The 13028-nt window shown below is 47.8% G+C and overlaps 1 protein-coding gene across 1 annotated transcript in view; it reads right to left on the bottom strand.

Annotated features, from left to right (window-relative positions):
- TRIM71 (tripartite motif containing 71) overlaps window positions 1-13028 on the bottom strand; it is a 61603-nt gene that overhangs the window by 15636 nt on the left and 32939 nt on the right. Inside the window, exon 2 of the mRNA XM_070391727.1 lies at window positions 2022-2189. Within this exon, the coding sequence (XP_070247828.1) occupies window positions 2022-2189 (168 nt within the window). The remainder of the gene's footprint in view (window positions 1-2021; window positions 2190-13028) is intronic.

Here is a 13028-nt window from a genome sequence, read left to right on the forward strand (position 1 = left end):
ACCTGTTTGACTCCTCTACAAGAAATTCAAAAAAATCATCTCCGATAAATAATTTCACGGCATCTTCTATATTATTTATAACAGCATCTGTGTTTAATCCTTGATGCCCTAAAAAATCTTCTAAGACCGGTGGATTATCAACATGCGACCATTCTTCTCTCCCGCCTTCTATATCTGACTCTGAGTCAGAGCTGGAGCTCGAAATTCTTCGTCGCCTCAATGTCCTGGGACGCACCATTACTTCATCATCACTAGAATCTTCATCACTTGTACTCGCATTTTCAAGATCGCTATCACAAGAATAATTGGACAACTTGTCTGCACAAAACTCATCATCACTATAGTCTGAATGCTGCGACATTCTAGGTTAAAGCAAATAAAAATAATACTAACTGAAAATAGCGGTACTCCGATAGATATCTGATATAAAAAAATAATTATTATGCGAACACTTTGCGGAACGATTTTATTTTATTTGGTTAAAAAATTCTATATGAATGTCTTTATCACAATATATTTAAATATTTAAACACGTAATAATATTCACAAAACTCAAAACTAAAGACGTCCGGACACAAGAAGTATTTCTCAATAACTATTCTCTTTGCATGGTGAGATATCCAGGGATATCGATTATAAAATGAAAAAACAATACATTGGTACCCTAACGGTACTGTACTCGACCAGCGCCATAAAGAGTTCTCTACTTACAAGGGATTTTTATGATACCTATTACCCCAATGGGTATGAAACGGTTCGCATACGCAGGTAGGTATCTTTGTGAACGGCAAACAAACAAATATTTGGTAATACGCAGTTACAATCGGCCCGAGTTTACACGTTTCCCGCACTCCACCGCAAATCTATATGAACCGAGTTAAGACGGCTCCCTCGGAGTACGCGCAATTCACGCGAGCCGACTTAACTCGTTTCCCGCAATCCAAGTGTTAAAATCTAAACCATCCTTAAACCATTTTCCCTAGAGCACATGGTCAGTTCTTCAACCACTTTCCTAAAAGATACTTAAAAAAAAAAATTGATTTTTTACAGACAGGAAGGGAGAGGGATAGAGAGTCAGAAACATCGATGAGAGAGAAACATCGATCAGCTGCCTCCTGAACACCCCCCCTCTACTGGGGATGTGCCCACAACCAAGGTACATGCCCTTAACCGGAATCGAACCTGGGACCCTTCAGTCTATAGGCCAATGCTCTATCCACTGAGCCAAACCGATTAGGGCTAAAAGATGCTTTTTTAACAATTCACTTATTCAAATACTCTAACTAACAATAGTTTCCTATTAAATTTCTGCTCAAGGATTAGCAGTGTTGATTTTTCCAGCTTAGCCTACAAAACAAAGGCTAACACATCTCATGGTATTTCCATGTTCCTAAAACCTGGATCAGGCAAGGAGATTCATAATCAGTTCAGGCACACAATATTACCTGGCTGCGTGAGAGAACGGTACTGTGCCCCAAAGTTACGTGTTTCCCCAACCCCAAAGAGATAGAAATTAAACAGAAACAAGAGTCTAAATGACCGGGATGTGACTTGATCACCCAGGGAAGAAGTTTTGAGACTCTGAACCTTATGGGAAAGTGCCCATACTCGCTTCTTTCTCACCTATAAATAAATAAATCTGAATAGCAAAGGTCTCTATCTGAAAAGCATCAAGCTCCCAGGCCTTCTGTGTAGTCCACCTGGAATTGGGGAGGGGCTGGATGGGAAACAGACAGATGAGGTGATAGGGGCCCAGGTAAGTGTATGGAACAAGCCTAGACCAGCCATTAACTTTGGCCACATCCTAATCTGCACAAGACTTCAAGGTGGTCCCCACCCCCGTGCCCCAGCCCCAGGGATTATTGCTGCATGGATATCACATGAGCTCATTTGGGTCATTGTTCCACCAAGGCCCCCACACACTGGCGTCTGCCCAGTAATCTACACACGCCATCTGAAAGGTAGTGGGAAAGGTTTTATGCACAAGGAAGTAGGTGAAGGGTGGGGAAGGAAGGACTGACCTGGATCGCCTGGCGGCCCTGCTGGGCGTCAGCCAGCAGCTGGATGGTGAGTGCCCGGGAGTCCTGCAGTGCCTCCTGGAGGTAGATGAAGCTGTGGCCCCCGTGCCGGCCCATTGTACACTCACGACAGATGGGCACCGAGCAAGTGTCACAGTACAGGTGCAGCACCTGGAGACCAGAGAGGGGACAGGCATGAATGAGAGCCGCAGGCCTGGGGACAGAAAGGACAGCAACAGGGGCTCTGGCTCCCAGGCTCCCAGCCTCTCCCCTCCCAATAACCTCGCACACACCCTACAAGGGCAGGGAGCAGTGTAGTCAACTGTGAGCCCAACTTGCTCTTCTCCCCACCCCGCCCGGTCAAAAGAAAGACAACCATCATTCCACTCCAGTTTCATTCAGAAACATAACTGAGACACTTCACAGGCAATAATATTTCCCTGGATCTTAGATTTAATTACCCAGAAATATTCGAAGACGATGTTTTCCTGATCTGAGATTGGTAGCCCAAAAGAAAGCACACACCAGAAATTTTCTCTCGCTGCCCCTGGGCATGTGAAGCAAGGTTAGGTCAATATCCATCAGCCTCACACCACAGGTTGCTGGCCACCCTCCCCGTCACGGAGGTTAGCACAACATGCAGAGCACGGTTCCCCAGGCACTCAAGCAAGCTAAGGGCTTAAGCTCCTGGAAGGAAGGCAAAAAGCTAGTGGGGTAAGGTCAGCCAGCTTCTTGTCTTTCTTCTTCCTGCCAAGCTGTCCCAAGGAGTTGACCCGGGGAGGCAGCCCATGCTGAGAGAGCCGATGTTCTGTTATTTCCCTGGGGCCCAGCACGCTGGGAGGGAGGGAGAGGAAGGGCTGGCACCACCTCCACCTGCTGATAAATGAGGAGCTCTCAAGAGCGACAGCTCTTTGGCTCAGAAACTGGGCCAGTCTCGTATCCCTCCACAGAGCAGGGCACTTAGCACCACTCTCCGTAAATGTTTGCTGGATTGCTTTCAAGAGCAGGGCTTAAATTTGCCTCTGGTACACTTGGGTGTGAGGCAAAGCCAGCCAACAGGCAACAGGAGGCAGGCGAGTGGTGTCCAAGGGGGTTCTCTCACATACACAGTGCACCATGCACTTCATCTCCAGGTGAAGACAAGAGGTTGTGAGGTGCTTAAGTCCACACAGCTAGCAAGGGCAGAGCAAGGAGGCCAACCTAAGACTAACTCTTTTTTTTTTTTTAATTGAATTCATTGCAGTGACACGGGTTACCAAAATTACACAGGTTCGGGTGCACAATAGTACAACACGCCATCTGTACACTGTACTACTGTGTGTGACCGGAGACTCCTAAAGAGTTGCTTCCAACCCGCGCCTGGTACTGGCCTCCACATGCAGAGCCCACAGCACCTTGCTAGGTCTCCTGGAGGTCAAAGGGGTTCCAGAGCCCATCCAGGCTGAGAAGCGGAGACAGGGAGACAGAGATAAGGAGGGAGAAAGGGTTAGTGGGAGCCCTGAGGTAAACAGTGAGAATGCTGTTTCTCTCCTTTTCCAGATCCGTGCATTAACCCATCAAGTCTTGGCATGAAGCATACCCACTAGGAAAGGATCTCCCAAGCGGCTCAGCCCAGTCAACAGGCCTGCTCCCCTCTGGGTTGGAGGCAAAGATTTAGGAAATTCCGTTCCTACTTTTAAGAAATGGCTCTGACGTGGCATGTTTTATGGAGTCTATATTACAGGAGGGAGAACGTGGTCAGGTTCATAGACTTCTACCATTTTTGCCATCCAGCAAGATGCCATTCAGGAGCCATGGTAGACTGAAAACCAAGTGTTGGCAATTGGCCTTCCTCGAGACCAATCACTCTCAAAAGCAGGTCCGCCATGTGGAGATGAACTCATCTTTCTAATCTGGCAAACCCAAAATTCTCTATCTCACCTTAAATACTAACCACAAGACGCGACACTGGATGCATTTGGGGGAAATTGCCGGGGTCTTTTTTTTCTTTTTTTTTCTTTTTAATGATGTGATGCTAAAGCAATTCGCCCACAGGTTTCGGCCACTTTGCTTCCCCTTTGCTCCCTCCATTTGTCATGGGAAGAAAGGAATCACCCCGATGCTAATGGCAAGTGTAAAAAACCTCCCATCAGAAGGTTCCTTTTAAATTAGAATGAGGCATGCTGGCCAGCCTTCTGTCTCCTGCCCACACAGTTAAGCAATCTTCTCTACCTCTTCTCAGGACCAGCCTGTTGTCCAATAGCTGTGTGGACTGACCAGCTGCGTGGGAGACAGCTCATCTATCTGCACAGGCAGTTAGTTGAGTGACAAAGAACCTTAGGCTGTTCACCTGAGCCTGGCTCTACCTGGTCATGGGACAAGCTAGCCAGTCTGACCAGGTACCTCAGGAGACCTCTTCTACCCCAGAAACCCCAAGAACCCTGTCTCTAGGGTTTCAACCTCAGAAATCAAGAGGCTTGGAAATAATAACTCTGGGCCAAAGCAGGAAGCCAGGCTCAGGTGCCAGTTGTGCAACTGCCAGGAATTAAGGGGATTTCTCTGGGTTTTAGAGGTTTGTGAAAATTGGAACCTGGTGAATCCGACGAGTGAGAGGTGTCGAAGAAAAGAAATCCTGGTCAGAGGGTGGAAGGAGCGGGATGCCCGAAGCCCCTGGCACCAGGCCCCTCAGATGTGCAGGCTGGAACCCCCAAAATGGACAAAGGGGGTCCCGGGTCCCTGGATGCAATCCCACCTGGCATCATTTCACACGAGATGGATGCAGCTCTAGGCCACGCTGGGGCTGGGCGTGGGGAGCACCCAGCCAGTTGGTCAGAAAAAGCTGTGGGTGCGTAGAACCATAGCCGCATGGTGCTTGTAATTAACAAATCACTGACTTTAAAAACAACAACACATATTGTCCCAAATACTGAAAATGTGATCAATTATATAAACTGTCTAATAAAAAGTTGGGAGTAGAACTTTGGGGAAGATTTCGCACTCCGTTTAGAAGCTCCGCATCTCATCTGCTTGAAATTTCTAAGGTCAAAAACCCACCATTTCAGAGCCCGTGAAACACGATCCATAGGTAAGGATGTGTACATGGATGCAATTCTCTGAATCAGCTGCAAGATATTTTAACAGAGCAAACTGGGAAACCCACGTCTTCCAAAGAAAGGGCTGTGTGGAGGGTCCAAGGCCAGATATGTAGCAGAGGCCATGAACTATGGCTCCAGGAAAGGGGGCGGGGGGGTGGGGGGGGGGGGCAGGCCTCTGGTGGGAGGAATTCCAGGGCCTGGGGCTGCCTGTTTGGGGCTTCCCGGGCAGATGCACAGACACGCCCCCACCCCCACCTCCTCCCGCCCCTGCATGGCGACAATCTGGCTGCCCCAGCTGAATGGAGCAGGCTCGACCTCTGACCTGGCAAGTGACCACCCTCTTCCCTGCCCCCAGCTTCCAGGAGGCCCCACCCACTGCCTTCCTCTCCCAAAATTTCTAAAATACCAGGCAGAGACAAAGACCTAGGAATGTGGGCCCTGCAGGAGAGGAAGGGGGAGGTTAAAGAAAAAATAAATAAATAAAAATACCAAGTAGGCAGGTTTACCTTAGCCAGAGCTTAAATAAAGTGCTTTGTTAACGAATAAGACTGTGTGTGTGCGTGCACGCGTGCGCTTTACACAACCCACTTTTTCTAATACCTGTGATCCAAGAAGGAATTCATCCACACGGCACGTCTGTAAGAACGAGCTTCTAGTTTTTTAAACACAACTGCCCCCATCAGTGAAGAATGCAAGCGCAAAGGACGGAGTCGTAGGCAAAATACCCCACAAGTGAAATACAATATATGGACCACTGTTAAAGTTACCTCTGAGATTTTTTTCCCCCTATCGTCGCTTAAAATGACTGGGGACGACATCTGGCCTCCCACAAACTCCAGCTTAGACAGAAAGAGGTCCCCACCCACCCAAAAGGGCTTCTTCTGAAGTTTCCCACGATAGAAACGGAGTGAATGAAGAATGACTGGTGACAACCAGAAGCCTTATCAGTGTGTGCCACTGGGCAGGCTCCCCTCTTTAAAAGTGGGTAAAGCCAAGTTCAAGGAGTGAAGTCCAGCCACAAAGCTAAGTCTATTCAATAACATCAAAACCAAGCTTTACTTGATTTATGGGACGTACACTGAATACCGAGTCCACACCCGAGGCAGGGGCTCCTCCTGTCTCCCTGGCCGCGTGCTGCTGCTGTGCCCCCCCCCCATTACCCGTGGAAAGAGGGGGGGGGAAATAAATCTGGATCCTTTCCCCAGCACAATCACCACCAGCTCAAAATAGCAGAGCTGGGCTGAGGACAAATTATTTCTTGTGTGGGGAAGGGGAGTGCCTGAAAAAATTTAGATAGGGAACTCCCTGTGTTTTTAACGCACAAAGACACATAAGTGCCAATAGTTTTAAATCTCCCAATTTACATAATCATCCAAAATATGCTATATTCTACACATTCGAATTTTTAGAAGACAAACAGTTGACTTTTTTTCCCCTTCACTTAACCATATTAAACTTGGAAAGTGTCCTGGGTCAAGCTGCCTGCCTTAAGAATGGCTGCATGATATGTCATCTGTGAATGTAACCATAATTTATTTAATTGCTCATTAGTACCTATGGACAGGAGCAAGTCCCAATTTTTTTTTTTTTTTTGAAAAAGAAATCACAAGCAATGCTGCAGGGACTATCCCCTGTTCTTTATACAACCCAAAATTTTCAACTTGGCAAGATTTCCCACTGCTACGTCACTTGATGTGTCGGGGGAAACATCTACTTGTCGAGTGTGGTTAGTAAGGATTCTCGAATTTAATAACTTCAAGCCAGCTCAACCTCCCTCCATGGGAACACAGGTTAGCAAGTGCCTGTTCCTGTTCCCAACAAGACCCAAAGTACACAAAAAGCCAGCAGGGGGACGCCAGGCGAGACGGCCAATGATGGGACTGGGGGGGGGGGGGGGGGGGCGCAAAGGAACCGCTCGGAAGAGGGGCGGCAGAAAGGCAGGCCTGGTGGTTTTGCATCCTCAGTCGTGGCTGCTGCAGAGACTAAGGAGACGACTGTCCCCAACCTGAAGACTGTAAGCTATTGGACAGCAAAACCTGAAAATGATTTTATGATTTTTACCACTGACAGTGAGCTCTCTGAAGCAACGCTAATACTCACTATTTTGTGGTGTTGTTACCAATAGATGCATGTACAGATGTGCCTCAAAACTTCTAGAATCAGACATTTCGAAGCACATCCGATCCCAAGGGCACATATGACTACCTGCCTGGCCAGCTAGCTCAGTAAAATTCGTTACCAGGCCTCACCAAGCAACAGAAAGAATCAAGAGTACCTGGTGGTGCCCTAGCCGGTTTTGCTCAGTGGACAGAGCGTCAGCCCACAGACTGAAGGGTCCTGGGCTCGATTCCGGTCAAGGACATGTAAACTGGTTGCAGGCTGGACCCTACTCAAGGAGCTGCAGTTAGTTTAACTGGACAAGAGAAACCCACCAAGTGAGCAAAGGGCAGAGGTGGAGGTGGAGAGGGGCAGGGGGATTTGGGCAGAAGACAGAGCCTCTGTGAAGCCGTAAGAAGAAACATCTAATTTTTAAAGTATAAATACCGTGTCATGCAGAGCTACGCGTCTAGCGCATTCCATTTTACTGGCACTGAGAGCGCCTTGTTGGGCCCGCATCTGCTTCCTTCCCTGCCTTTCACCGCTGCTGACAAACAAGTTCACTATCCAGGCCCCCAGTGCCTGCCTCTGGGGAAGCCAGTCTGCAGCAGCTCCCTCACTCCAGTGATTCTGATCTTCAGGCTGGAGCCTCTTATCTCTGCCCCACCATATGCAGCCCGAGGCCCAGCATGGCCCTTGCCCACCAAGGCCAGCAGGGTTTGCCGCCCACAGCCTGGAGTCTCACTCACATTTTTTGTTGATGTTGTTGTTAATCCTCACCTGAGGATATTTTTCCATTGATTTTTTAAGAGAGTGTTAGGGAGGGGACACACAGAGAGAGAAGCACCGATGTGAGAGGGACTGGTTGCCTCCTGCAGTGCCACCGACTGGGAATGGGAACTGAGATCTTTCCGAGGGCTGTCCAACGCTCCAACCACCGAGCCAAACCGGCCAGGGCCCACTCACATCTCTTGAAGGCGCTAACACTGGCCCACAGTGGCCAAGAGACACACATGCACTCGGGGTTTCCTGCAACTGATCCCAGTTACGACCCCATTGAGTGGCACGTGGAACATGCCAGAATGGTGTTTTGGATTACTGCCTACCGAACGTTACTTTTTAGCAAATGAACTTATTTCCTTAAATAAAACTGGGTGTTTAAAACATTCTTCCAGTTTTGAAATTAAAAATTTCCACACCAGAAAAGCAGGCTGGTATACCCACACACACAAAAAACTATTTTTCAGCAACGAAAATGAATTCACGGACTGGTGAAATCATGCAGAAAAATCTCAAAGGCATATGCTTGGTGGGAAAAGCCAGAATAAAAAAAAAAATAACAGACTGCTTAATTCCATTTATATGAAGGCAAAACTAATCAGAGGTGGGGCCGGGGGGGGGGGGGGGGGCGGGGAGCAGAGAAGTTGCAGGTAAAAACAGGAGTGACTGGAGGGCACTCAAAGGAACTGTTCTGGAGTGATGGAAATGTCCTAATATCTTGATGGGTACACAGATTTATAGATAACTGTCAAGACTCAAATTGCAAATTTACAATCTATTTTTTTTTGTAATTTCTTTTTTAATTGTATCTTTAAAAAAGGGTGAGGGAGCCCTGGCCGGGTAAGCTCAGTTGGTTGGAGTGTTGTGCCATACACCAAAAGATTGCGGGTTCGATTCCCAGTCAGGGCACATACCCAGATTACAGGTTCAATCCCTAGTGAAGGCCCACACAGGAATCAATGCCAGTTTCTCTCTCTCTCTCTCTCTCTCTCTCTCTCTCTCTCTCAAAATCAATTTAAAAACGTACCTTCAGGTGAGGATTTTTTTAAAAATTGTAGAAAGGGGGGGAGGGAGGGGATGACCTACTGTTGATGGGGTGAAGTTTGGAGCCTAGCCTTGGCACGGCACTCTTCCTAGCTAAAGACCTAATAAATACTCGTTGAGCCCATAAATGAGCTACTTCAATGGCCAGATGTAATTTACTTCAAATAGGTTGCTACCATTCTTCCCACAATGCTCCCATTAGGTAGTATTTCTCCTTTGCCCTCCACTGTAAATATTATCTTAAGTTCTATCTCACAAGAGGCAGGTCTCGGACCAACTCCCTGGAGGTTTTGGGGGGGAAAAAAATTAGAGCCCTGAGTCCGATTTACAGCACTGCGGGCGGCCGGCGGTCATACAAAGCCGTATGAAATCATTAGTGTCCCAGCTGCCGCCCCTGCATGCATCTGACCTCTGATGTACTAATGAGGGGCCCATGCAGCTTCCAGCAGCAAATAAAATTGAGATTTGTTCCAACACTGAGCTCACCGCCCACGGAAATTATAGATTTTTAAACAGTACCCGAAAAGATAGATTTTTGACACAGATACATAGTTTTCCTGTTGCCTCTGAGGTCACGAAAGCAAGGCATAGGTTTAATCTGTTCTGTTCTGTTCTGGACAAGCGTCGGTGGTGCTGGGAGGCTGCTTGAAGAAAAAAAAAAAATATGGCGAGACTCTGTAGGTGGCCGTGTAACTCAGTCCTCACTCACCTCTTAAACAGTGGGCAACATTGTGCACCTGAAACCTTTTCACTCTCGAAAGAAGCAAAAGGGGTTTCAATTGCCTGTGTGGGGACGATGATGTGCACAGGTGGATTTAAGCAAGGGAAGGCACTCACACCTGGGGAAAACTGTCTTGAGAAGGAAGCAGAAATAAAAGACACTGATAAGAAGAATAGCAAAAAAAATGTTTTAAATATCTTTTTATTAATTTCAGAGAGGAAGGGGGAGAGAGAGAGATAGAAACATCAATGATGAGAGACATCATGGATCAGCTACCTCCCCCGCAGCCCACCCCCCACTGGGAATCAAGCCCAAAACCTGAACATATGCCCTGACCGGGAATCAAACAGTGACCTCCTGGTTCATAGATCCATGCGCAGCCGCCTAGCCACACCAGCAGGGCACCCCCCCCCCCCCAAATGCTTTAAAAACATTTCTAGCCGTATTTTCTCTCTCCAAAAAACACGGTGTAACACAATAAAAATTTTCTTTTCTCTCCCCACCCCAGCAAGTTCCACTCTCAAGCAGCGGATCTTCCATGTTAGCAGTTGCCCTCTGCCTTGGGCAAGAAGGGTCCCGTTCTGGCCTTCCAGGTGGCCCAAGTTTACATACACTGTCACATCCGTTGACAATTTTAAGAGCAGGTTACCTTCCCAAGCACTGCCTGCAAATCAAGAGGTTAACCAAGTATTTATTGCTGTAGAAATCTTGTTCACAGGCAGGACTTATTTAAACGGGGAAGGGGACCAATCAAGGAAGCTGGCGATGGCCTCTGTGAATTCTCAAGGCCACTAAGTGCCCACTCCTCAGCAGGGGGCTGGGGCACGGGCCGTGTGCGCCTGTGAAGCCTGGGGATTTGTGGCCCAGCCCCAGCACTCCTCCAAACTGCCCCCATCGAGGAGCGCATTCAACATAGAGAACAGACACACTCCTGACAGCACCTCCTCTTTCCCAAGGAAATCAGCAGAGCCTTTTCAACAAGTTTCCTCTGTTGAGTAAAAGGCAAAATGAGCAAGAGCAGAGGGGGCTCCAAGCAAATCTCTAGGGCAACAGCTGGGAGCAAAAAGGAAAGGCCTTGGTCTTATCAAGACGGATTTCTTTTTTAAAACCCTTTTCAAGCCAATGGTTTGTTAGGCAATTAGTTTAAAATTATCACATTCCTCTACTCCAACAATAGGAAACCTAATTCCACCCCCCCACCACCCCCCACCCACAAATGCCAAAGGGACACCGCCAGCCACAGTCACTGAGTCAGACTCGGAGACTAGCTTTTAAAAAAGAGTCACCTGTCACCCTCCCTGGGAGTCACCGGAGGAACCCCCCCCCCCCCCGTGGCGGTTCCACGAAGGGGGCAGTTAACAGGGTGGGTCTTACCCTTCCTCGCCCCACCCCAGAGAAAAATGCAAACTGGAGAGAATCAGACTTAGCAGGGACCTAGGGTCCTAGGTAGGGCGTAGGTAGGTTGGGGATAGTAGGGCAACAAGATTAAGCACACTTAGCAGTTTTTTAAAGTCCCCCTTTTTAAAAAAAAAAAAAAAAAAAAAAAGAAGGGTGTGGGAAACAGAAACCAAACTCAACGAAGGGTGGGACAAGACGCCTAGGCAAACCAGTAGAAACTGGTCCAGCCGAGAAAAGAACTGGGTGGTAGCAAAGCCGCATTCCAATCTTAAGTGATGTGACCTGTGGAGGAAGGGCCCAACCTGTTCTGGAATCACAAGGGACAAACCGGGATAAACCCACCAACTGCAAAGGATCAATTCAGCTGCCAAACCAGACAATCAGGAACTGTCTCGGGGCCCAGCTAAAGCCTGAAACGCAGCCCCAGTCCCTGGGAGTTCGCCCATCCCTCTTCCCACAAGTGCAACACAGCTCTTAACAGCTGTGGTCTTAAAGGAGCACTAATTACAGCCGGATCTGGCAAGGAGTCAGGGAACCCCCACACCCAGGCCAGCGGGATCTCAGGCAAAGAAAAATGCCAACTAACTAGTAATAAGATACGACCCGAAAAACAAAGGTCGACGTTTGGGGACACGGCCGACAAAAGCATGGGAGTCGAATGCCTCTTTAAGAAGCCTGCGTTCCCCCGGACCATTCATCAGACATGGTTTATTTATTCCCTCTAATAAGAAAATGATGGTGATGAGAAGTAATCATTTCCAACTCTCAGATATGGAGCTTTCTCAGAAATCCCACTTCGTTCCAACAAATGAAAGAGTGAGGCATCTCTTCATACTGTATATCAGAACTCAATGGGCGGCCTGCCGACCCTGCCTCCCTGCCTCGGCAGGTAATGAAATCAGGACCACCCCCCACCGACTCCCATCTTCTACAGAGCTTCATCAGCACCCAAGCAGATACTCAAGGATCAACTCAAAAACATAAGAGAAGCCAAACTTGATAGGGGTAGAAAAAAAAAATCACATTATACAGTCACGTCATCTAAAGTTTCAGGAGGAAAATAAAGGTGATCAGGTCTCTCTCTCTCTGCTTGGTCCTAAAATTCCACACTTGCTTCATCGGGCCCTGGGTTGATTTAATTAAATTAAAAAAAAAAAAAGTCACCCTTTCTTTGGCTAGCACCTAAACCAGGAAATAGAAATATTTGACTGTGACAAAGCCTCAAATAAGGTGGGTTTGGAAATTCTGGCCTCATGTGGCTTGCTTTTTATTTTTTATTTTTTGTCCTTCTGCAACACTGATCCCACTGCACCTTAAACTCAAAGGGCCTTCCTCCAAGAGGCGCTGGCCTGGCCACTTTTTGGTCAGCTGTGGGGAGCCACCTGGCTCTCCCCACAGTTCCCTCCTGGGTGGTCAACTTCATGCTGTAGCTTCAGCTCTTATACTCAGCCTGCACTCCGTGTCTCCAAGGCCACAACATCCTTATCAAGTTGCTGTGTTGACTGCTATTCTTTTTTTTCCTTCTCCTTTTTAAAAAACTATTTACACTGGATTTAAGGCTCTGAGCAAAGGACCTTGAGCGATTAAAAAACAACTCAAGACGTTTCTGGTCTTGGTTGATCAGACTGGGGAGGTGCAGTCTGCTTGGGGCCGTCAGGGGGTAATTATTGACAGCACCCTTGTTCACTCTCAAATATGGCAGTTTTGGAAACCTGCTGGAGAGGATCGGTAAGACAAATGGGGAATTAACCAAAATACACGAGGGCAGAAGCAGACAGGAAAATCTGCCCTCCAGAAAATATAGAACTTCCTGCAATTTACCATGGTCACCAAGCCCGGGGATGGGCAGGTGTCTTCGAAGACTGGAATAAAAGAGGGAATAAGGCAGAAAGAAGA

This window comes from Myotis yumanensis, unplaced genomic scaffold (genome assembly GCF_028538775.1).
Source record: "Myotis yumanensis isolate MYYU_CA2020_CCGP unplaced genomic scaffold, mMyoYum1.0.hap1 SCAF_14, whole genome shotgun sequence".
NCBI lineage: Eukaryota > Metazoa > Chordata > Mammalia > Chiroptera > Vespertilionidae > Myotis > Myotis yumanensis.